The 24,344-nt window shown below is 48.2% G+C and overlaps 1 protein-coding gene and 1 long non-coding RNA gene across 10 annotated transcripts in view; one reads left to right on the plus strand and one right to left on the minus strand.

Moving 5' to 3' along the window:
• The first annotated feature begins 38 nt into the window (after window positions 1–38).
• On the plus strand, window positions 39–19,764 carry MFSD1 (major facilitator superfamily domain containing 1). 9 transcript variants are annotated; one of them, XM_064385079.1, is made up of 21 exons: window positions 39–240; window positions 324–376; window positions 739–851; window positions 1,222–1,264; window positions 1,602–1,669; window positions 2,027–2,135; window positions 2,568–2,670; window positions 3,360–3,458; window positions 3,935–4,046; window positions 4,510–4,566; window positions 5,067–5,223; window positions 6,923–7,020; window positions 7,593–7,705; window positions 8,086–8,133; window positions 8,287–8,347; window positions 9,795–9,909; window positions 10,134–12,214; window positions 13,048–13,096; window positions 19,130–19,200; window positions 19,372–19,474; window positions 19,621–19,764. In XM_064385079.1, the coding sequence occupies exons 1-17, from the start codon at window positions 90–92 to the stop codon at window positions 10,191–10,193; spliced, it is 1,560 nt and encodes a 519-aa protein (XP_064241149.1). In that variant the 5' UTR covers window positions 39–89; the 3' UTR covers window positions 10,194–12,214; window positions 13,048–13,096; window positions 19,130–19,200; window positions 19,372–19,474; window positions 19,621–19,764. The 9 variants fall into 9 exon arrangements, with proteins under 9 accessions (XP_064241149.1, XP_064241147.1, XP_064241146.1 ...); XM_064385077.1 differs by having other exon boundaries at window positions 19,130–19,764; XM_064385076.1 differs by lacking the exon at window positions 13,048–13,096 and having other exon boundaries at window positions 19,130–19,474.
• Window positions 19,709–24,344, minus strand: part of LOC135278537 (uncharacterized) — a 47,486-nt gene continuing 42,850 nt past the window's right edge. Inside the window, exon 9 of the long non-coding RNA XR_010346015.1 lies at window positions 19,709–20,071. This is a non-coding gene — a long non-coding RNA (uncharacterized LOC135278537). The remainder of the gene's footprint in view (window positions 20,072–24,344) is intronic.

Raw genomic sequence — 24,344 nt, forward strand, 5'->3', positions numbered from 1 at the left:
TGCGGGCCGGGTCACGTGCGGGCGGGTCACGTGCAGCGCGGCGTCACGTGCGGGCGGGTCACGTGCGGGCGCTCCCTGAGGCGGGCGCGATGGCGGAGGAGCAGCGGGCGCTGCTGGGCGCCGATGGCGGCGATGGCGGCGGCTCCCCGGGCCCTCCCCGCGCCCTGCCCGCCGCCTGCGACCCCCGCCGCCTGCCGCACCGCCTGCTCGTCCTGGCCCTCATGTGCTTCCTGGGGTTCGGTGCGGCACGGGCCCGGGGGGCGCGTGTGGGGCCGGGGTGTGGGGCCGGGACGGAGCCCTGAGGCGTGCCCTTCTCCCCGCAGGCAGCTACTTCTGCTACGACAACCCGGCCGCTCTGCAGACGCAGGTTCAGCGGGTGAGTCGCTGTCGGGGGCTCTGGAGAACACGCAGAGTGACCTTTTGTGTGGGCACGGGGCAGCGGGGAAGGGCTTCCCGCCGGCACAGGGGAGCGGGATTTGGGATCTGGGGAGGAATTGTGCCCTGGCACGGGGTGCCCTGAGCCAGCCCTGGCTGTCCCTGGCAGTGCCCAGGGCCGTTTGGAGCACCCCCGATAGTGGAAGGTGTCCGTGGGCTCGGAGCAATAAATCCCTTCCATCCCGGCCCGTGTGGGAGCTCAGTGGGTTCCAGAGAGTGCTGTTTGTGCGTGGCTCTCCTGGGTGCTCACTCCGAGCACAGCTAGCTCAGGAGCACTGTTTTCCCACCCCCTGTGCTGTGCAGGACATGAAGGTGAACACGGCCCAGTTCATGGCCCTCTACGCCTGGTACTCGTGGCCCAACGTGGTGCTGTGCTTCTTCGGGGGCTTCCTCATAGACAGGGTGTTTGGCATCCGGTGAGTGCAGCCCGGGGCTCTGCTGGCCAGGGAGCCCTGGGCTAGAACTGCACCTGAGGTCTGGGCTTTGTATTCTAAAGCTTTCCAAGGTTGTAATAAACAGCTTCAATATTTTTTCCCACTCAGCTTAGGATTTTTGAACAATATAGATGAGCTTCCCTTCCTTTATAATTCAAATAAATTTGTTTCAAAAGCACCACCTTGCACTCCCTGTTCTCTGTGGGAATTGCTGAGCTGCACAATTTATGTCACAAACCTTTTAATTGCCCATCCACCTCCCCTCATTTCCCTGCTGCAGGTCTAAAAGAGTGTTTTGTAGGGGAATAAAAGGATTGTGGTTGTGCATGAAGTGATTTTCTTGTCCTTGCAGGTTGGGCACTGTAATATTCAGCAGCTTTGTGTGTGTTGGGCAGGTGAGTGCCAGGGAGGGGCTGGGCCTGCCCTTGGTGTTTCACCTGAGCTGAGAACTGGAGTGGGAGAGCCCTGGGCTCTGCTGGGAAGGGGAGCCCTGGAATGTGGCTGAGCTGGGGGAAGGATCCACGTTTTTGTGTGTTTGGTGTGAGTTGGTTGGGGCTGCCCCAGTCCCAGGGGGGCCAGGCTGGAGAGGATGAACAGCAGAGGCAGCAGACACCAAAAAGAGCAGGAAGTGGATGTGGGAAGGGAAAGTCATTTTTGTTCCTGTTTTCAGCCAGTCCTGCTTGGTTCCATACCCAAAATGCACAATTACCATTCTCCTTTGCTGCTGTGCAGGTGGTTTTTGCTCTGGGAGCACTGTTCAACACCTTCTGGCTGATGGAAGTGGGCAGATTCATATTTGGGTGAGTCTGGAGGGGCAGATTTGTGCTCTTTGAGGTAAGGCCATCTAGAAAACTACAAAAACTAACCCCAGAAAGCTCTCCTGGAAAAGTGCTGCCACGTGGAGCCAAAACTGGTGCATTCTGAGGCCTCTGAAGCTGAGGAGTGCAGGATGTGCAGTTCCTTGTAGCTTAGAAAACCAGAGCCAGGACTCTGCAGGTGCTGCTGAATCAAAACCCCTGGAAGCACTGATTGTTCTTCAATGCCTGCACTTCCATTGTGGAGCCGTGGCTCTGTGCACACAGATGGGCACTGAGCCAGCTGTGCCAGGCAGCTGTGTGTGGAACGTGCTGCACTGAGGTGCTGTGCTTGCTCTGCAGGATTGGTGGGGAGTCCCTGGCAGTGGCCCAGAACACCTATGCAGTGAGCTGGTTCAAGGGCAAGGAGCTCAACCTGGTGTTTGGACTGCAGCTCAGCATGGCCAGGATTGTGAGTGTGGGCATGGAGGGGGCTCTGCTCCTCCCTTTGGGGCTCCTTTTGGGGGGGTTTAACCACTGCAGGAGTTTCCCTGGGGGGCAGGGGATGCTCTCCAGTGCTGGCAGCCATGGATCCTTCTCTGGGGACAAAAGGGGATTTTTCCTGGGGCCTGTCAGCTGGGAATCCTGTTTGATCAAATACATTAAATTCAGCTCAGTTTATGAGCTCGTGCATGTTGATTTGTGCACTTCTCATCAGTGACAACCCTTCCAGGCTTGTATGATTTCAGTTTGTGGTGTTGGATCCTTGTTGCAAGGATTGCTTTGTTGCCAGCCCAGCAGGGAATCCTCTCCCTGCTGTCCCCTGGGTGCCCTTTTGATAACCTACACTCCTGCTGAATCCCTGGGAAATGCTGGGTTCTTCACGTGCCTGTGTTGTGCCTAGGGGAGCACGGTGAACATGAATATTATGGGCTGGATCTACTCCAGAGTTCAGGATCTCCTGGGCCACGCTGGTCCCAGCACCCTCGGCCTGGCTCTGCTCATAGGTCAGTGATGTTCTGGGCTGGTGCCACCTCCTGTGTGTGACTGGTTTGTTAATCTCTGAAAAGCACTTATTGATCACTTAAAAGCATGCATTGACCCCCTAAAAGCAGCACAACTCTGGTTGAGCTTGGGAAGAGCAATTCCAACACCTTTTGCATCATAATCTCATTTTCTCTCAGGTTACTGCAGCTGCTGAAATGCTGTGGCATTCCTGGGGCTGCCAAATTCCAGTCTGTGTCTTGTGGAGATGAAATAGTTCACATTTTCTGAGCAAAGGATAGGCTTGAAAAATTTTCTGAGGAGTGTCAAAGCTTGCCTGTGGTTATCTGATTGTAAAAGGGAAATCTGAACAATTCTGGGGTGTGTTCCCACCCCTCAGAGCCATGGGCATGGAGATTCTGGTGCTGGGAATGAGGCCAGGTTTGTTTCTGTTCCCAGATGAGCTGAGGGGGAGTGGTGGCGATGTTTTAAATGAATATAAAATCAATCCATGTGCATGTCTGTCTCCAAGGCAGGTGTGTGCCACGTGTCAGGGTTCAGTTTTACCCCTTTGAGTTGTGCAGCTCTGGAGCCTTAAAGCTGCTCCTAAACCTGGTGTACCTGACATGCCCAACAAAACCTGCTCTAATTGGGCTGAAAACCAAATTACTGCTGGAGCTGTCAGCTGACCATGAGGTGTTGCCTTCTGCAGGTGGGGTCACCTGTCTCTTCTCACTGAGCTGTGCTTTAATCCTGGCTTACCTGGACAGGAGAGCAGAGAGGCTGCTCTGCAAAGAGCAGGGGAGAACAGGTGAGTGCTGGGGCTGACCCTGCAGCCACCTTTGCATTGCAGGTAATTCACTGCCTGCTGCTCAACTTTGTCACACTTCTGATCATAATTTGAGCTGCTTTTTACTTGGAGTTGTAGTTTTAAACACCAGCTCAACAGGCAGATGCACTGTCACCTGCTTTCTTTATAAAAACAAAACTTTGCACCAATTTGTGCCACTGGTTCTGTGTTTTCTTGGGGCTGATTTCCTTCAGCAGGGCTGCAGAACCATGGAGCTCCCCCTGCCAGCGTGTGCTGGGTTGAGTTTTCCATGTGGCCAATTAAAAATAAACTAAATTTGAGATCCAGTGGAGTCCCAGCCTGGTTTGGGATGGAAGGGACGTTAATCTCCAAGCAGGGGGTGCTTTAGGAGGGATTTGGGATCTCCTGGGTGTTCTCCAGTGGGTGAATCCCAGGTTGTTCATCCTGACTGATGCCATGCTGTGTCCCCTGTGCAGGGGAAGTGATCAAGCTGACAGATGTGAAGGATTTCTCCCTGTCCTTGTGGCTCATCTTTGTCATCTGTGTCTGTTACTACGCTGCAGTGTTCCCTTTCATCGGCCTTGGCAAGTAAGTGCCACTCACTTTCCCAGCCATTCCCTTGGAATTTGGCCAAGCTTGTAACCAAAATGCTTAAAAACTTCCCATTCTTTGGGAATTACAAACTCAGGGGCATGAGGGATGTTTGATTTCCTGATTGAAGCTGGATGCAGTTTAAAACATGGGGTGGAATTTGGGGTGCTGTAAGATTCCTTCCATATTTACAACCCAATGCCTCATTATTTGGGTTAAATGTTGGTTATGGACTTTTTGTGTGTTCTCCAAAGTGTAATTTGAATGAGCCTTAAATTAAAATCTGTGGAGTCTGCTAACAAGCTCCTAAATTAATTATAAATTACAATCTGGGATATTTATATCAAAGCTCTATTTATTTTTTTTTTGTAGCTGAGATTCTCATGTCTTTGTCTAACTTAATTTTGATTTCTCATCCTTCAGGTCTGCATTTTCCTAAATATTTTTTTCCTCCCCTCAGGGTTTTCTTTATTGAAAAATTCCGTTTTTCCCCTCAAGAAGCCAGTGCAATTAACAGGTACATTGTGGTGGATTTAAAAAGGAACACTGACAGATTTTAGGGTGTATTTTTGGGCTCTGGGCAGGTGGGAAGAGATTTGGGATCTCCTGTGAGCTGCACTTAAGTGGAGAAATAATTTCACACAACCCAAGGAATAACTGGGAAATGTGGATGTGTCTTTTATTAAAAACAGATGTTCACACTATAAAGGAAAAGCTCTGGAGGGTTTTATTTTAATATTTAGTGATTCTTCCTTGAGTGATAAAAGCAGTTTAATAACAACACTAGAGGAACTCAATTTGGGTGGTTTGAGGATGAATTTGAGACGTGGCCAAAGCCCAAAGCAGTAAAACCTCTCAAGAAAACACTGCTGGCCCTGGGTCTGGCACTTCCATGTCCTCCAACCCTTTGGGAATTCCAAATTACTGGGATTTTTTTGGGGAGTGCTTTTTTCTTCTGGCCCTGCAATTAACAAAGGACTCGGGGGGTGTTAAATGCTGACTCTGCCTGTCCTGCAGCATCGTGTACATCATCTCAGCCCCCATGTCCCCTGTGTTTGGCCTGCTGGTGGACAAAGTTGGCAAGAACATCATCTGGGTGCTGTGTGCTGTGCTCACCACGCTGGCCTCACACATCCTGCTGGCCTTCACCTTCTGGAACCCCTGGATAGCCATGGTAACAGTCCCACACAGAGAGAGAATACCAAATATTTGTGTCTGCCATTTAGGCCTAAACACAAAGAAAATACCAAATATTTCTTTCTGGGATTTAGAAGTACATAGAAATAAAATATCAAATACTTGGTTCTGGAATTTAGACCTAAATAGAAATAAATTATTAAATATTTATTTCTGGAGTTTAGGTTTAAATAAAAAAAAAATCAAATATTTATTTCTGATATTTAGGCCTAAATAGAAATAAAATACCAATTTTTTATTTCTGGGATTTAGGCCTAAATAGAAATAAAATATCAAATTTTTATTTCTGGGATTTAGAACTACATAGAAATAAAATATCAAATATTTGGTTCTGGAATTTAGACCTAAATAGAAATAAATTATTAAATATTTATTTCTGGGATTTAGGCTTAAATAGAAATAAATTATCAAATATTTATTTCTGGAATTTAGACCTAAACAGAAATAAAATACCAAATATTTATTTCTGGGATTTAGACCTAAATAGAAATAAATTATTAAATATTTATTTCTGGAATTTAGGCGTAAATCGAAATAAAATATCAAATATTTATTTCTGGGATTTAGGCCTAAATAGAAATAAAATATCAAATTTTTATTTCTGGGATTTAGAACTACATAGAAATAAAATATCAAATATTTGGTTCTGGAATTTAGACCTAAATAGAAATAAATTATTAAATATTTATTTTTGAGATTTAGGCCTAAATAGAAATAAAATACCAAATATTTATTTCTGGGATTTAGAAGTGCATAGAAATAAAATATCAAATATTTGGTTTTGGAATTTAGACCTAAATAGAAATAAATTATTAAATATTTATTTCTGGGATTTAGGCCTAAATAGAAATAAAATATCAAATATTTATTTCTGGGATTTAGGCCTAAATAGAAATAAAATATCAAATTTTTATTTCTGGGATTTAGGCTTAAATAGAAATAAATTATCAAATATTTATTTCTGGGATTTAGACCTAAATAGAAATAAAATATCAAATATTTATTTCATAAATATAAAATAAGCAATGGGGTTGGCACTGAATTATTGTGTGTGTTGGGAGGTGGAAAAGGTTCCTCACTCCATTACTAAATTCCTGTGCCAGGTCTTCACTTTTCTCCTAAAAATTGTTCTTTTAGTTTATTTCTGAAGATTTTACTGTTATTTAAACTGCTCAGTTTTATCCTAAAAATTGTTCTTTTAGTTTATTTCTGAAGTTTTTTTACTGTTACTCAAACTGCTCACTTTTCTCCTAAAAATCGTTATTTTAATTTCTTTCTGAAGCTTATTACTGTTACTCAGCCAGCCTCTGATGTGCTGGATGGGCCTGAGTAGAAACCTGCATTGCTGAGGGCAGATCTCCTGACATGTTTGTTTGGAGTGAGGCCTGTGCTGCTCATCAGTGGGGCAGGGATGAAACCCTTTGGTGTTCAGGCGTTCTTCCCGTGAGCTGCAGCTCTGGGTGCTCAGCCAGGCCCTTCAGTTTAAATCCCAGCGTTTATTTTGGGCCTCAATCCTGGCAGAAGTCCCAGGAGTGGATATTCATTTGGAATGTCATTGCTCAGAGAGTTTCCTGCGCTGCTCCCTGTCCCTGCTGGGGGAGGGGGAGGGGAGCACCCTGATTTATCAGAGCTGCAGCCCCGCGTGGCCCTGCTGTGACCTGGCCCTGTGTCCCCAGTGCCTGCTGGGCGTGTCCTATTCCCTGCTGGCCTGTGCCCTGTGGCCCATGGTGGCCTTCGTGGTCCCCGAGCACCAGCTGGGAACTGCCTATGGCTTGTGAGTACTGCATGGCTTTGGGCTGGGCTGGGACAAGGACAGGGATGGCTGGGATTGGGGACTCAGTGGAGGGACCTTGGACAGGGAGCTGGAGTGCCAGGACAGGGGGGAATGGTTTGAGCTCAAGAGATGGGACATGGGGAGGAGTTGTTCCCTGGGAGGGGCTGGGATGGGATCCTGGGTCCTGGCAGTGCCCAAGGCCAGGCTGACCCTGGGGCAGTGGGAGGGGTCCCTGCCGTGGGTCTGGGTGGGCTTTAAGGTCCCTTCCAAGCCATGCCCTGATCCCTGGCACTCTGGAAGCACTGAATGTGAGCAGATCCAGCCCATTCCTGGTCCCAGCTGCTCCAGGCTGGAGCAGGAGTTCCTGGCTGCTCTGGGGAGGGCTTTGGGACAGAGCTGAGGCTGGGGGAGGCACAGGAACTTCTGCCAATCCCAGCCCTGACTCCCCATGTCCCAGCACATGGGGACAGTGCAGCTCCAGTGGGCTCAGTGCCACTGAGGAGCTTTCCCTGAGGAAATGGAACCCCATTTTCCTGAGGAGAGGAATCACTGCTGTTCCTGCTCTGTCCCAGCATGCAGTCCATCCAGAACCTGGGCCTGGCAGTGATTGCCATAGCAGCTGGCATGATCCTGGACACCAGGGGATACCTGTTCCTGGAGGTCTTCTTCAGTGCCTGTGTTTGCTGTGAGTGTGGGACACGCTGGGAATGGGCTCAGGGAGCTTCACTGGGCTCTGGCTTCGTGTTTCCTGGAAAACAGAAACCATTCCCCTCCTAGAGGTGTCACTGGGGCAGTGTTGGGATGAGCTCACAGCCACTGAAGTGCTTGGGGTTTCCTTGAAGCATGGAGAGTTTCAGTGTTTAAAACATTGAGTGAAAGCAGACAAACAATGTTTTTAAAGTGTAAATTACAGGTTTAAAATTAAAATCTGAATTACTCTGTTCTGTGAGCACAGGGAGATTTACAAAAGGAAACTCCTCTGAGTTAGAGCTCCCATGAAGATCTTGGCTGTGGGTTCAAGCTGTTCATCTATTGTCAGCTAAAACTGTCCCTTTCCTTCTGCAGTGTCACTGATAGCTGTGGTCATGCTGTACTTCGTGAATCACCTCACAGGTGAGTCTGCAGCTTCTCCTTGCCTCAGTTTCTCCTTCTGTAAAATCATTCTTGTGCTTTCTCAGTGCCCTGAGAGCTGCTGGGGGCAGTTCTGATACCAAAGCCACAAAAGCCCAGTTTTAAAGGTCTCAGTGCCCATTGCTGCTCTTACAGGTGGTGATCTCAACTGGTCTGCAAAGAAAAGGGCAAAACTGCAGAAAGCAGCTGCTTCTGAGTAAGTACAGAGCCAGCAAATGTCAGTGCCTTGGGAAGTTTGTCCTGAAGGGATTAGGCAGATCATTCCTCCAGTCTGATTTCTGTTGGATTGATATTCCTCAGTCTGTTCTAGGATTTCATGTCCTGCCTCCTGTGAGTCAGTGTTTGAGGCAGCACTATCCAGGTGTCCTTTCCTGGCACTGTCCCTCTCTGCTTTCCTGTATTTCAGCAGCCTCACAACTGAAATGTGGTACAAAATGTGGTGCTTTGAGCCTAAATCACAGCACTGATGGGATTGAGGCTGTCCCAGCCCAGGGTTTGTCACCCTTGTGTAACAATTCAGTGATTCCAGGGGTTCTGAGGGATCTGGGATGTGCCATCTCAGGGTTTGTCACCCTTGTGTGACAATTCCAGGGGTTCTGAGGGATCTGGGATGTGCCATCTCAGGGTTTGTCACCCTTGTGTAACAATTCCAGGGGTTCTGAGGGATCTGGGATGTGCCATCTCAGGGTTTGTCACCCTTGTGTGACAATTCCAGGGGTTCTGAGGGATCTGGGATGTGCCATCTCAGGGTTTGTCACCCTTGTGTAACAATTCCAGGGTTCTGAGGGCTCTGGGCTGCCCCAGGCCAGGGTTTGCAGTAATTGTTGTCCCCATTTCTTGCAGAAAGGAAAGTTGAGTAGCAAAGGCCACCCCAGGTGGGAGCTCCAGCACCTCCCCAGCTGGAGCAGCACAGTTGAGGTTGCTCTGTAGCTCTCTGAAGATCCACACTGCCTCAGCCCCTGCTGTGTTCTCACAATGCCAAAATCCCTCTTTCTGCTGGCTGAGCTCTGCCTCCCCACAGCACCTGGAGCAAGGCTGAGCTCAGCCCCTGTGCTCCAGGGTGGAGCTTCCTGAGCAAAAAGCATTTTTGTGTTCTCACCAGGGCTCCAGGCAGCTCCTGCTGCTGCTTCTGTCACTGTCCTAATGCAAAAACCACTTTTTAAATGTATTTACAGCTTTGGGGTTGTGTCCTTTCACCACAATGCAAAAAGAGCCACAGGTGCTCCAAGGGACCTTTTTTTTTTGTAGATTTCTGAACTCTGAGACTGCTGAGCAGTCTTTTATTGCCTTCTCGATTCTCTTTGTATTGTCATGTTTATTTTAAGGATGAAAGTTTGTTTAATAGATAGAAAAGTTGTTACAGAACTCCCTGAGCACGTTGTAATCTGGGAAAAATCAAAAGGTTTCTCTTTCTACTGAAATCTTGGAATGAAATAAAAGGAACCTGCAGAAATCAGCCTCTCTCTTTCTTTGCACTGAGTTATTGATCCCTGCACATCTCAGGCTCATTCACCTGATACCCCAGGACATTTCCTAGCTATTACAAGAACGATATTAAAATATTAAATGATATTCCAGTAATTCCCTGCCTGGCAGGGTTTTCCCTCAGGGCAAACATCTTTCTGCCACTTTTTCTTTTGCAGAGCAGAAGAGCAGGAGAGGCTCAGAAGGCAGAATGAAGATGATTTGGCAAAATTGCTGCCAAAAGCTGATGCCTTTAGTTTAAGGAATAAATACCTGTCCAAGCTTGGAGCTCAGGTATCACTAACAGGGGTTCACAGCCCATTCAAAACCAGAATAATCAGGGGTTTATTTAAAGAATTTGGCTGGTTTAAACAGCCAGCACCCCCACCTCTGAGTGAAATTCCTGGGATTTGGTCTCAGAAAGAAATCTGCCAATAATTAAAAATCTAATGAAGGAAAGGGATCCAAGGCTGGCCCACCTCAGAAGCTGAGGAATGTCTAATTTTATGTTTTTGCAGCTCCCAGCTCATTACTGCTCCTGTTTCTCAACCCTGGCCCACAGAAGTGTGCTGAAATAGCAGCTTGGCCCTGTGGAAAAGCAGGAATACACTGAATTTCCTGGGACACAGAGCCCAGCACCAGCAGATGCTCCGTGCTTTGCTGCCAGCCTAGATGCTAGATTTAAAATAGTGCCTAAAACTGCTCCTTGCTGGGCAGGGCAGAGGTGCTGGTGGGAACTGTGGCTCTGCTGGAACCTGGAGCAGCTGCTGCAGCCTCCTGCCAATGCTCGTGAGTAGGATCTGATCCCTGGCTGGCAAATGGGAAAACTCAATCACTGAATTGCTGGGGTGAGCCTGGATGGAGGTGGGGACTTCCAGCCTCTCCCCTTGGACACCTTCATTGCTCTGGTTTGTTCTTCTGAGAGAAGGAGGTGAGGAAAAGCTCCCAAGTGAGTATTTCAGAGGAATCTCCAATTCCAGAAGGACAGAAAGTGCTCACCTTGGAATTTATCCCAGGTCTGGAACAGCAATAACCTCTCCAAGCCTGAATAATGTGAAAACTGATTTATTTTTAAGAGTTAGTGACTAAAAACTATAAAAAGAGTTAAAGCAAGAACTGACTTTTGCTTCCAGAGGGAAAAGCCTCCAATTCCATGGTGGAACTCATCACTTTCCCAGCGTTGCAGTGGGAGGCTCCTTGCTGAACAGGGAGTTCCCAGAGCTCCTGCAGAGTGCACTTTGCTTTGGTTTAATTACTCCTCCAGGTAATTAGATGAATTATCCCTGAAGTGAGCAGATCTTGCTTCACAGGGCAGGAGCAGGAGGTTTGTGGAGCCCCGGGAATGGGGAATGTTCCTGGGATGGCTCCAGGGAGTCTCAGGAGCCTTTGCCTTGTGTGTGGCTGCAGAGAGAGCAGTCTGTAGGATAAAAATGCTGCATTTGATGTAGGATATTCTTAATTTAATATTTTTAATTTAAGCAGAACTCACAGTCTTAAAGTTGGTTTGAAAAGAGGCTTTGCAGTGGAGATTTCTTTGATGAACCTGGACAAGTCTCATTTTCCTGAAGGACCTTTTGGGTGCAAGTTCTGGATTCTGAAGGACAATGTGGGAGAGCAGAGCAGCAGCTTGGGAGCTCCTGCCCCTGAGCTCTGCTGGCTTTTACTGCTTTTGGTGGCTCCTCAGAACCAGCCCTGAGGGCTGGGCTTGGCTGGGGGTTTCCTTGTAGACCTGTGAGTTTTGGGTGGTTTTAAATAAAACCTTCCACTGGACACTGGCTTGTTGAGGGTTCTCTTGTTGTCTTTGGGGTTTGTTGGGACATTTTTTCCCTGGGAGGGGTGGAGAGTTTGGGGGAATTTCTCTTTGAGGGTCCAAAGGCAAAGCTTCCCCCACTGCAGGGCTGTTGATTTTTTGCGTGGGGAGGGAGAGAATTAAACTGAATTTTGCTCTTCTGCTTCTCTTGAGCTCTGCCACGTTCTGGTGGGAGGGAGGAGCTGCTCAGCTCTTCCCTCCAGGCCGGCATTTCTCCTGTTTCAGTTTCACTTGCTGAATGCCTGAACCCCCCAGGATCCTGCCCAGCCCTGGGGGACAAATTCCCTGTGAGCTGCACCCTCGGCTGGGTGTGGAGAGGGCTTTGACCCTCACTGGGCAGCGATGGGCACATTTATTGAAAATATCTCAAAATGGGGGATTTTTGGGGCCAGTTTTCAGAATCTGCTTGGTGCCAGAGGAGCCCTCTGGAAGGAGGGGCAGGGGATGGAACGGGCACAGCTGGGAAGGCAGATTTATCCCAGGAATTCTCTTTTCCAGCCATCTCTCACTAGAGGTCAGCACCGCCCGCTGCTGCCTCGGGGTGTTGGGAAATCGGGAAATTGGGATAGAAACCTTCATGGCTGCGGCTGCGGGTTTGTTTTGGTGCCTGGTTGGCACGGGGTGCCCATCCCTGGCAGTGCCCAGGGCCAGGCTGGACAGGGCTTGGGCTCCCCGGAGTGCTGGAACGAGTCCTCCCAGCCCAAAACAATCGGGGATTCCACGGAATAGAGTCCAGTCTTTGGGAGAAGCACCTCAGTCCCTCACTTCTGCACTGAATTTATCTCCAAGGTGGGTGAAGTCTTGGTGCTCTCTGTTGGTTTTACCTGGGGAAGTTCAGCAGGAATTTCTCCATGGAAAGGGAGCTCAGGGCTTGGCAGGAGCCATCCAGGGAGGTTTGAATGCCCATTCCTGGAGGTGTCCAGGGAATTCCTGGAGGTGGCACTCAGAGCTCTGGGCTGGGGACAAGGTGGGCATCAGGCACAGGTTGCACTCATTGCTCTGGGAGGGCTTTTCCAGCCTTGGGGATCCCGGGATTCTGGATTATTCCAGAGTGGGCTTGGGGAGCTGTGGGTGGCTGAGCTTTGGCTGATCCAGCTGCACCTGACCTTTGGAAGAAAACTTCCTCATTTATTGGGATCTGGGGCTGGAGCCCCTCTGTTCTTCAAGCCAAAGGTGGGGCCTCCAGGGAACAGAAGGGAAAAATTCCTGCTCTGTTCCCCTGCCCAAGCTGCTCTTCTGGGATTTTCATTTTGCAGTTGTGGGTCTGTGAACAGGGGGCTGCTCCTCAAATGATTCCAATCAGCATTAGCCTTTAATTAATGGAGTTGTTAACGAGTTTATAAAGCTCCCTGTGGGGGCACAGCTGGGAATGGCAGGAACTGAGCCCTGGTGGAACCAACACATCCCACAGCTCTGCTGGCAGCTGGAATGGGATGCAATATATAATAATAATAATAATAATCATCATCATCATGTGTATTTGATCTAACATATCAAATAAAGGTCAGGGAAGGAGCAGCCTCCTGGCAGCTGGGGGGAAATGCTCATTTGGGGCTGGGGCAAAGCCAGAGGGACATCTCAGGTGTCCCCTCAATCCTGCTGGAAATTTCCTTCAACTCCAGACTCCAGGACTTGGTCAAAACCCCGGCTTTATTCCCAGGATGTCTGCAGGTGAGCGTGACACAGATTTCTAATAATATTTAATATTCTTACCTACATATTTTGGGGTTTGTTTTACAGTGCAGCAGTAGGAACAAATCAGCTTGGATTTGTTGGGCCAGAGGAGGTTTTTGGGTGTCCCTCATTGCCCACCCTGCATTCCAGACCCCCGTGAAGATGAAATCCAGGGCAAACCTTGACTTCCCAATCTACCAGAAAAGGCATTGCTTAGAAGAGCTCCCTAAAGCAAATTTCCCAGGATTTAGATTAAAGAAATCCCTGCCAGCAGTTTGTAGTGAGACTGGAGGTGCAGTCCCAGCTGAGGAAAGGTGTCAGGAGTGAGGGAGGCACTCAGGGAAAGCTGCAGGGGAGAGGGGGCACCCCAGGCTCCAAGGAAATGCAGCAGCTCCTCGTTTGCAGGGATGGATTCCCTGCCCGTGGACTCTGACATGAATTCAGTGGTGGGTGATGGATTTCCTGTAATGCCAGTATTATTTCAGAACTGACTCCAGGGGGAATCTCTCACTGGTGCTGCTGCAGTTTGGGATTCTGGGCTGTGTTGTGCTGCAGGGGAAGCAAATCCAGCCCTTTCCTTCTGTCGTGGCTCTAAGTGGGACTGAGGGCAGAGGCAGCTGCTGGGGTTGTTTGGGATTTTCAGGGAGCACAGCCCCTCTTTTGGGGTGTCCTTGGCTTGGAGCAGGGATGGCCCCAGTGCCAGGGGCAGGCTGGGCTGGGATGTTGGGCAGGAATCTTCCCGGGGAGGGGCTGGGATGGGTTCCCCAAGGCTGCCCTGGATCCCTGGCAGTGCCCCAGGCCAGGCTGGGCACTGGGAGCAGCCTGGGCAGGGGAGGTGTCCCTGCCATGGCAGGGCTGACTCTGGGTGGGTTTTGGGGTCCCTCCAAACCATTCCAGGATCCCAGCACTTCCAGAATGCCACACCCATCCATTTTTGTGCCATTTCTATCCCCACTGATCATTTTAAAGGTGCCAGATGAAGGGCACAATCCGCAGACTCACATTTTCCCCTTTGCTCAGAATGATTTTCTTCCCTTCTCCTTTCCTCCTGCCCTTCCTCTCTCCCTTTGGCCAGGCTGCTGCTCCCGAGGGTTTGTTCATCAGCTTAACCCAATTACTGCCCTCGGGAGCAGAGCCTGATTAGCCTGCACATCCTTTTGGTATCCATCACTGGAATTGCCTAACAGAGTTAGCAGCTGGCCTCCCAGTGAACCAAGGGGCTTCAGGAGCTCATTCCAGCCAGGAGCACATCCCCCTGCCCCAGCACTGCCAGAATCTCTCCCATTCTCACCGTGGGCCTTTTCTGGGGGATCAATCTGTGGTTTTGGGGTAGAAAGCACAGTTTGGATTCGATGCAGCAGTTCCAGAGCTGCTGATGTGATCCCTGTCTGAGGTTTTCATGGCCAGAGCAGAGATTCCCTTTGCAGGAATCAGGAGCTCAGAGGCATTCCCAGGGCTCGAGGGCAGAGATCCAGGTGCCTCCCTCTGTTTTCCTGCCTGGGAACAAAGCTGGTTTCCACCCTCAGTGGGAAATGCCAGGAGAGCCTTGCAGGAAGGGATCTGATGCTCCAGCAGGTGCAGATTCCATCTCTGAGCCAGGCTGATATCCAGAGGAAAATCACCATTCCAGCTCTGAGCCAGGCTGATATCCAGAGGAAAACCACCATTCCAGCTCTGAGCCAGGCTGATATCCAGAGGAAAATCACCATTCCAGCTCCTTCAGCAGCTCCTGGGACTGGGGATGAATCCATGGCTTCATCAGGTGTTGATGGGCTCCCCCAATTTCCTTCTCCTGGCAGCCTCCCCTGCTCCATGCCTCATTCCCACCCCCTTTCCCTGCTGGAGCTGCAGCTCTGTGGGGTCTCCCATCCTTCTCAAGGGTGATTTATGGGGTGTCCCAAGCTCCTGCTGCCACCGGCTGCCCAGAGCAGCTCCTGCTCCCCAGCTGCTCTCCCCAGCCCTCTGGGGCTGCTTCTGTCATCCCAAAGCTCTTCCCCAGCTCTCTGATTTCTGGAATAAGAAATGGGTCCCAGGGAGTTGTGCTGTGGGATATTGAAGTCAGTATTTATTTGTGAGAGTCGCTTTGGGGGGGCCTAATTGGAGCAGCTTTTCTGCTCAGGCTGCAGAACGGGGCAATAAAAATCAGAGATTGATGGTTATGAGCAGATTAAATGGGCATCAAAGTTATAAATTACAGCCCTGCCCGAGCTGGGATTGGCCACCAGAGATCCTGCTAAGTGCCAGTGGTGTTTAATGAGCTCGTTTATTTGCAGGCCTCCAACTGCATCAACTTGGGGAGTTTATTGAAAGTGTGTTTAAAATAACAGCGGTGTCAGGAGAGCTGGGAGGGCTGTGCTGGCTGGGTCAAGCAGCCCAGGGGGAAAAGCAGGAGCTGAAAGCAGAGATTGGGATTTCCAGGGCTTGGGGAGCACGAGGGATCCATCCTGTGGTTCTGCCCTGCTGGAATTTGGTTCCTTCTGGTTTTTGGTCATTTCAGTGCAAACACGAGGCCTCAGTGTGTCGTGTCAGAAATATTGGATAGGGTTGTGGTGAAACCTCCAGGGGGAAAAGCAGGAGCTGAAAGCAGAAATTTGGGTTTCCAGGGAAATCTGAGGGCTTGGGGAGCGTGAGGGATCCATCCTGTGGTTCTGCCCTGCTGGAATTTGGTTCCTTCTGGTTTTTGGTCATTACAAAGCCTCAGTGTGCTGGGTGTCAGAATTGCTGGGTAGGGTTTGTGTTTGCTGGGTCAGATATCCCAGAGGGAAAAGCAGGAGCTGGAAGCAGAGATTTGGGTTTCCAGGGCTTGGGGAGCACGAGGGATCCATCCTGTGGTTCTGCCCTGCTGGAATTTGGTTCCTTCTGGTTTCTGGTCATTACAAAGCCTCAGTGTGCCGGGTGTCAGAATTGCTGGGTAGGGTTTGTGTTTGCTGGGTCAGATACCCCAGAGGGAAAAGCAGGAGCTGGAAGCAGAGATTTGGGTTTCCAGGGCACTCAGAGAGCTCCAGGGGCAGGAGGGGCTCTGCCCCTGGGTTCCCTGCTGGAATTTTGGTTTTTCTTGGTTTTTGTAAACACGAGGCCTTAATCTGCCAGGTGTCAGAAACATTGGACAGGGCTGTGGTCAGGTATTCCAGGGGGAAAGGCAGGAGCTGCAAGCAGAGATTTGGGGTTCCAGGGCACTCTGAGGGCTTGGGGAGCACGAGGGATCCATCCTGTGGTTGTGCCCTGCTGGAATTTGGTTCCTCCTGGTTTTTGGGGATTTCACCAAAGGCTCAGGGACAGAAGTGCAGATGTTGGGAACGCTGGGCAGACCTGGTTGTCCATGGAATTGAGATGTTTCCATGCCCAGGGCTGTGGAGGGGCCTCAGCAGCACAGCAGGGCTTGGAGGAGCTCATGGAGCCCTGTGGGAGTGCTGGGATGAAGTTCAGAGTTGTTTTTTCCCTGCTCCTGGTGACTCCAGAGTTTCCCCCTGCTCTGAAAGGAGAGGAAATGAGAGTTCTGTAAGTGGCAGAAAAAGAGAATATCCTGGTGTTACTTGCTCATGCTGGCGGGGCACAGCCTGGAGTTCAAAGCACAACATTCCCAGGACGGAGACCTGGGGGCAGCACACTGGGGTGGTTCTGTTGGGCTCTTCCTGAGCTCCCGAGCTGCAAACTCCCAGGGAAAGGCTGGAATTGGAGGAGACCAAATTCCATTTCCTGCCCTGCTGGGGGAGGTTTGCAGCTGGGGCGGGAGCTGGGCTCTGAGCTCAGCTCAGTGCAGGCTGTGGCACCAGCAGCAATCCTTTGTTCCACAGCCTTTGTGCCACTCCTAAGAGCCCCTCTATTAAAAAATTGCTTTTTTTCCCCCCGTGGCTGTTTCCCTGGGAGTTCTGGTGGAACGCTGCAGTTCAGGGGGTTTGGGGGTGCTGGGGCTCAGAGCAGCTCTGCCTCCTCCTCCTCCTCCTCCTGGGATCTCTGCCTGGCCCTGGGCCCTCCCAAGGGGGGAAAAGTTATTGAAAGTGCTATTTTAAAAATTATATTATTTAAAGTGGTGCCATTTAAGGTGGTGTTACTTAAGGTGTTTTTTTTTTTTTGAAGTGATATTACTTAAGGTAGTATTTTTTGAGTGACTTTTTTGGATTGGCTTTTTTTTTTTGGAGTGATTTTTTTTTAGAGTGATTTTTTTGGGGTGATTTTTTATGGCGTGATATTTTTTTGAGGGGTTTTTTTTGGAATGATTTTTTTTTTTGAGTGATTTTTTTTTGGAGTGACTTTTTTTAGAGTATTTTTTTTTGGGTGATTTTTTTGAGTGATTTTTTTTGAATGATATTATTTTTTGAGGGATTTTTTTTTGAGGCTTTTTTTTGGTAGTGATTTTTTTTAGAACAATGTTTTTTTGAGTGACTTTTATTTGAGTGATTTTTTTTTTGAATGATATTATTGAAGGGGATATTACTGACAGTGATCTCATTTGAGGCAGTGTTATTTAAGGTGATATTTCTTGAAGTGATAATATTTAAAGTGGTGTTATTTAAAGTTGTATTATTTGAAGTGGTATTATTTAAAGTGGTGTTATTTAAACTGATATTATTTAAAGTGACATTATTTAAGCTGCTGTTATTTAGTGACATTATTTAAGGTGCTGTTATTTAAGGTGCTGTTATTTACAGTAGCTCTTGATGGACTCCCAGCCCCTCGTGCAGTTAAATGGAATGATGGCAGCTGCAGCTTTTAACAAAAATGTGGAATTTTCCTAAAGAAATCAGGTGAAGTCTTTGACACAGGGCAGAGCTGGAGGATTCTTTTTTTTCCTGGAAAACCTGAGGAATGTCCCACGTGGGAAATGAGGCAGGAAGAGGTTCAGGGGCAGGAACTCTGTCCTTGCCAGAGCAGCTGTGGCTGCCAAATCCCTGCAAGTGTCCAAGGCCAGGCTGGATGGGGAAGGGATGAGCTCTGGGATCCCAAACTATTCCATGATTCCATGATTCCTCTGCTGAAAAAAAATAAAAATAAAAAGGAATTATTGTGGCCTGGAGGCTGGGCCGGGGGTTGTTCCCTCCGGGAAGGGAATGCTGCTGCAGCAGCTTCCTGGGAGCCCTGGAAGAGCAGCCCCCCCTCACATCCGAGGGAAATAAAGCACCGGAATGATCCCCATAAATTACAATAATTGTGCCTGGCAGCATGTGGTAATTTAGAATGGATTAATCTAACAAGGCTTAAAGAGGAATAAATAATAAACATCTCCAAGCAGTGGGGACCCTGCTCTCCTTCATCCTGCCTGGATATTAATTACTGCTCATGAACTGCTGCAAAAATCAGCCTGGGAGGAGGAGGAAGGAGGAATCCAGGGAACGTTCCCGGCCCCGGGAAGTGGGAATGAGCTGCCCCCACCCCGGTCTGTCCCTCGTCCCCTGGAGCTGATTCCCCATGGATGCAGGATGGGCACGGGAGGAGCTGGCACCTCCCCACCACGGAGCTGCGACCAGGGGTGTCCTGGCACAAACCCCCGAGGCTCCCTCGAGGTCCAGACCAGTCCGAACCAGTCCGAACCAGTCCAAACCAGTCCAAACCAGTCCAAACCAGTCCAAACCAGTCCGAACCAGTCCAAACCAGTCCAAACCAGTCCTAACCAGTCCGGGACGGGGATCCTGGGCTGGCTGGGGTTGTGCCCTGCAGCCCTCTGCTCTCCTGATTAATCTCAGTCATTAATTAGTTAATTATGCTGGTTGAGTGCTGTAACAGACAGAGACACGTGGGGTTTTTATGTAGAACGGGTGAATTTTTATTTCCAGAGTCGATGTTTGTGTGGCATTTGAAGGTGCTGTGTGTGACTTTAATTAGTGAATTAGTGAAAACAGTTTATTGCCGGTAATGACCAATGCACGTCCAGCACATTTTTCTCTTTTTGGGCAGTTCACATTTTTGTCTCTTGGGGAGTGAGGGTTTTACACGGGTGGGATTTTCTTTGTGGGTGTGAGCTGGCTTTTCACGAGAACTGATTGTTGTGTAAACTGATTCTTATCCTTATATTTTTTTTAATTGTTAAAACAGGTTAACTTAGAACAGCAAGGCTGGAACTGAGCTCTACAAGGATTTTTATTGTATTTTCACTTCCATGTCAGGTGGGTTTGAAGATCAGCTTCTCCTGCTCCTTTCAAGCCCCAGTTTGGAAAATATCGCTGTTGAAACGTGGAGATTTTCACCAAACTTTTTTTTTTTTAAAACAAAAATATAGCAGTGACATTAATGTACAATTAATGTACAATTCCAACAGCAGTGCTTGATCCTTCCAGGTTTTAAAGAAGAAGCAAAACCAGAAGGGAAATGTTCTCCCAGGGAGCAGCTTTAAGGTTCAAGTGCTCCTTTTGTTTGCAGCTGCATCCTTAATGTTCACAGGTCCCATTAATATTCATAATATTAGTAACATTAATACAATTAGTAATTAAAGTATACAGTGTAATTTTATAAATTTAATTAACATATTTAATGCAATTAAAATGCTGATATTAATAAAATTAATCTGATTTATGATTTGTTTCCAGGCTCGAGTGCAGCCCACCCCGAGTTCTCTGTTTGGAGTTCCATCTCCGTGCCAGAAAGAAAGAAAAGTTTTGTTGTTGAAATAAAGTATTTGTTGTTGAAACCAAGTTTTATTGTAGAAATAAAATTTCCTGTGTTGGAACACAGGGCCTGTGTGTGCTGTGCTGCTTCTGTGACTCCTGGGAAAAGAATCCTTTAGGATTTCAGGCTCCTGGGTCCTTTCCAGGCTGATTTGGGGCTGGTTTCGAACTGTTTTGGCAATTTTCTGTTAAATTCCAGCTGAGAGCGAGGGTGCTGACAGGGAAAGGTTTAAAGTAATGAAAAATATTCAGAGAGAATCACGGAATAACAGCTCTGATCCATCAGGGACAGGAGGGACACGCAGCCAGGAGGAGAACCCCAGGGAATCCATGGGAATATTCTGAAGGGTTGGAGAGATCTTGCACAGCAATTCTAGGGGGGAAAATAATATTTATATATTTATATCTAAAATCTATAATATTTACACACTAGAAATACATATTATATATATGTATATAATATATAATACATATTATAGATATAGTATATAATAATATATATAATGTACATGTGTATATTATATATATTATAGAAATATATATTTATATATAAATATGTATTTAGATATTATAGAAATATCTAAATATATATTTTAAAATTATATTTTAAATATATACATATATCTGTACACAGATAGATGATAGATAAAAGCACACAATTCTAGAATTCCAGACTTTATATCCCTCACAATTCTAGACTAGAATTCTTGGAATTATTTATTTATTATTATTAGTAGGGATAAGGAATTCTTGATCTGTGCTTGAGTACATGACTAATCCTCGGCTCTGTGGTCAATAACCAATCACTGATCAATAATTGCCACTTTTATTGATAACAGTGATCAAATAAATCCCAAATTGTTGAAATCTGGGCAATGTCCCCCAATGCCACTGGGGAGGGACAGAGGAGAGGCCCCAGACCCTGCCAGGCTCTGCCACCTGGGCTGTCCCTGGGCTGTCCCTGGGCTGTCCCTGGGGTGTCCCTGCTGTCCCTGGGCTGTCCCTGGGCTGTCCCTGCTGTCCCTGGGCTGTCCCTGGGCTGTCCCTGGGCTGTCCCTGGCTGTCCCTGGGTATCCCTGGGTGTCCCTGCTGTCCCTGGGGTGTCCCTGCTGTCCCTGGGCTGTCCCTGGGTGTCCCTGGGCTGTCCCTGCCCCCCCCAGCGCTGTGCCAGGCCCTGCCAAGAGACCAGAGCCCAGCAGGGACACCGAGCAGCCCCGGGAGGTTGGGGGGACCCTCGGGGACACGCAGGGCACCCCCAGAGAGCCCCACGGGGGGCAGGGAGGGAGCAGGGACCCCCGGGAGCCAGGGGGGGTCGGGGCAGGGAAAGGGACCTGGGGAGCTCCCGGGGCCAGGGAGAGTGACCGGGGGCACTGCAGGTCACTGGGGTCATTGAAAGGTCACTGCGGGGTTACTCCAGGTCATTGGGGTCATCTCAAGGTCATTCAAGGTCATTTTGGGGTTACTCTGGGTCATTGGGGTCACTTCAGGTCATTTTTGGGTTTTGAGATTTTTGAGTTCCTGACTGGGGTTACTTTAGGTCATTTAGAGGTCATTTAGAGGTCATCTTGGGGTTACTTGAGGTCATTGGGGTCATTTAGAGGTCATTTTGGGGTTACTCTAGGTCATTGGGGTCACTTGAGGTCACTTTTAGTTTTTGAGATTTTTGAGTTTCTGACTGGGGTTACTTTAGGTCATTTTGAGGTCGTTTAGAGGTCATACAAGGTCATTGGGGTCATTTCAAGGTCATTCAAGGTCATTTTGGGGTTACTTTAGGTCATTGGGGTCACTTGAGGTCAATTTTGGGTTTTGAGATTTTTGAGTTCCTGACTGGGGTTACTTTAGGTCATTTTGAGGTCATTTAGAGGTCATATGAGGTCATTGGGGTAATTTAGAGGTCATTTGAGGTCATTGGGGTCATGTTGAGGTCACTCGAGGTCATGCTGGGGTCACGTGAGGTCACAGGGGTCACCCGAGGTCGTTTGAGTCCCCAGTACCTGAGCGGGGCCCAGAGCTGCCCTGGGTGTCGTGCCCGTGTTCTGTTCTGCAGGAACGGGGGGGGTTGGCAGTGGGGGGCCCGGGGGTCTCTCCAGGCCCGGGGGTCCCTCCAGGCCCGGGGGTCCCGCCAGGCCCGGGGGTCTCTCCAGGCCCGGGGGTCCCTCCAGGCCCGGGGGTCTCTCCAGGCCCGGGGGTCCCTCCAGGCCCGGGGGTCCCTCCAGGCACGGGGGTCCCGCCAGGCCCGGGGGTCTCTCCAGGCCCGGGCCGAGCCCCCGAGCCCCTCCCGGGGGGGGGACGGTCCTGCCCTGCCCCGGGGGCTGCAGCAGCCTGGGGAGCCAGCCCGGGCTGCCCCTGCAGATCCTAAATGGGGGAAATAATGGGGGGAAAGAAGTGGGGGAAAAGGGGGGAAATGGGGGGAAAATAATTGCAAAAAATAATGGGGGGGAAATAATTGGAGAAAAATAAGGGGGGGAAACAAAGAGGAGAGAAATAATGAAAAAAAGAAAGGGAAAAATAGTGGGAGAAATAAGGGGGGGGGAAATAAGGGGGGGAATAATAAGGGGGAGAAAAATAGCAAGGGAGGGAAAAATAAGGGGAGGGAAATAAAAGGAGGAAAAATAATGGGGGGAAATAATGGGGAGAAAATAATAAGGGGGAATTAATAAGGAAAAAAATAATGGGGAAAAATAATGGGGGGAAAATAATAAGGGAAAAAATAATGGGGAAAAATAATGGGGGAAAACAATGGGGGAAAACAATGGGGGAAAACAATGGGGAGAAAAATAAGGGGGAAAAATAAAGGGGGGATAATAAAGAGGAGAAAATAGTAATGGGGGGAATAATAAGGGGAGGGAAATAATAAGGGGAAAAAAGAAAGGGAAAAAATAATGGGAGGAAAAGAATGGGGAGGAAATAATGGGGAGAAAAATAACGGGGAGAAAATAATAAGGGGGGAATAATAAGGGAAAAAAGAAGGGGAAAAATAATAAGGGGGGAAATGGGGGGTAAACAATGGGGGGAAAACATAAGAGGGAAAAATAAGGGGGAAAAGGGGGGGAAATAAGGGAGGGGGAAAATAAGGGGGGGAATAATAAAGGGAGAAATAATAAAGAAAAAAAGAAAGGGAAAAAATAATAGGGGAAATAATGGGGGAAAATAATGGGGGAAAATAATGGGAGGGAAATAATGGGAGGAAAAGGAAGGGGGAAATAATGGGGGGGAAATAACGGGGGAAAAATAATGGGGAGAAAGAAAGGGGGAAAATAATTGGGGAAAATAAGGGGGGGAATAATAAGGGGGAGAAAATTAGTAAGGGATGGAAAAATAAGGGGAGGGAAATAATAAGGGAAGAAAGAAAGGGAAAAAATAATGGGGGAAAAATAACGGGGAGAAAATAATAAGGGGGAATAATAAGGGAAAAAAATAATGGGGAAAATATGGGGGGAAAAATAAAGAGGGGATAATAACTGGGAGAAAAATAGTAAGGGGGGAATAATAAGGGGAGGGAAATAATAAGGGGAAAAAAGAAAGGGAAAAAATAATGGGAGGAAAAGAATGAGGGGGGAAAATAGCGGGGAGAAAATAATAAAGGGGGAATAAGGAAAAAAAGAAGGAGAAAAATAATGGGGGGGAAACGGGGGAGAAAATAAGGGGGGAAAAATAATAAGGGGGAAAAATAATAAGGGGGAAAAATAATAAGGGGGAAAAATAATAAGGGGGAAAAATAAAGAAAAAAGAAAGGGAAAAAATAATGGGGGAAATAAAGGGGGAAAAATAATGGGGAGAAAGGGGGAAAATAATTGGGGAAAGTAAGGGGGGAAATAAAGGGGGGAAAATAATAAGGGAAAAAAGAAAGGGAAAAAATAATGGGGGGAAAATAACAGGGAGAAAATAATATGGGGGAAATAATAAGGAAAAAAAGCAGGGGAAAAATAATGGGGGGAAAATGGGGAAAAAATAAGGGGGCGTAATAATGGGGAGAAAAATAGTAAGGGAGGGAATAATAAGGGGAGGGAAATAATAAGGGGGAAACATAATGGGGGGAAAATAAATAAGGGGGAAAATGAAAAATAAGGGGGAAAATGAAAAATAAATAAGGGGGGAAAATGAAAAATAAGGGGGGAAAATAAGGGGGGGGAATAAGGGGGAAAAATAAAGGGGGGAAAAAAGGGGGGGAAAAAAGGGTGGGAAAGGAAAGGGGAAAAGGAAAGGGGAAAAGGAAAGGGGAAAAGGAAAGGGGAAAAGGAAAGGGGAAAAGGAAAGGGGAAAAGGAAAGGGGAAAAGGAAAGGGGAAAAGGAAAGGGGAAAAGGAAAGGGGAAAAGGAAAGGGGAAAAGGAAAGGGGGAAAGGAAAGGGGAAAGGAAAGGGGGAAAGGAAAGGGGGAAAGGAAAGGGGGAAAGGAAAGGGGGAAAGGAAAGGGGGAAAGGAAAGGGGGAAAGGAAAGGGGGAAAGGAAAGGGGGAAAGGAAAGGGGGAAAGGAAAGGGGGAAAGGAAAGGGGGAAAGGAAAGGGGGAAAGGAAAGGGGGAAAGGAAAGGGGAAAGGAAATAAGGGGGGGAAAAAAGGGGGGGAAAATCAATAAGGGGGGGAAATCAATAAGGGGGAAAGTCAATAGGGGGCAAAATGAAAAATAAGGGGGGAAAAATAAGGGGGG

The sequence above is a fragment of the Passer domesticus genome, chromosome 11 (genome assembly GCF_036417665.1).
Source record: "Passer domesticus isolate bPasDom1 chromosome 11, bPasDom1.hap1, whole genome shotgun sequence".
Taxonomy (NCBI): Eukaryota; Metazoa; Chordata; class Aves; order Passeriformes; family Passeridae; genus Passer; species Passer domesticus.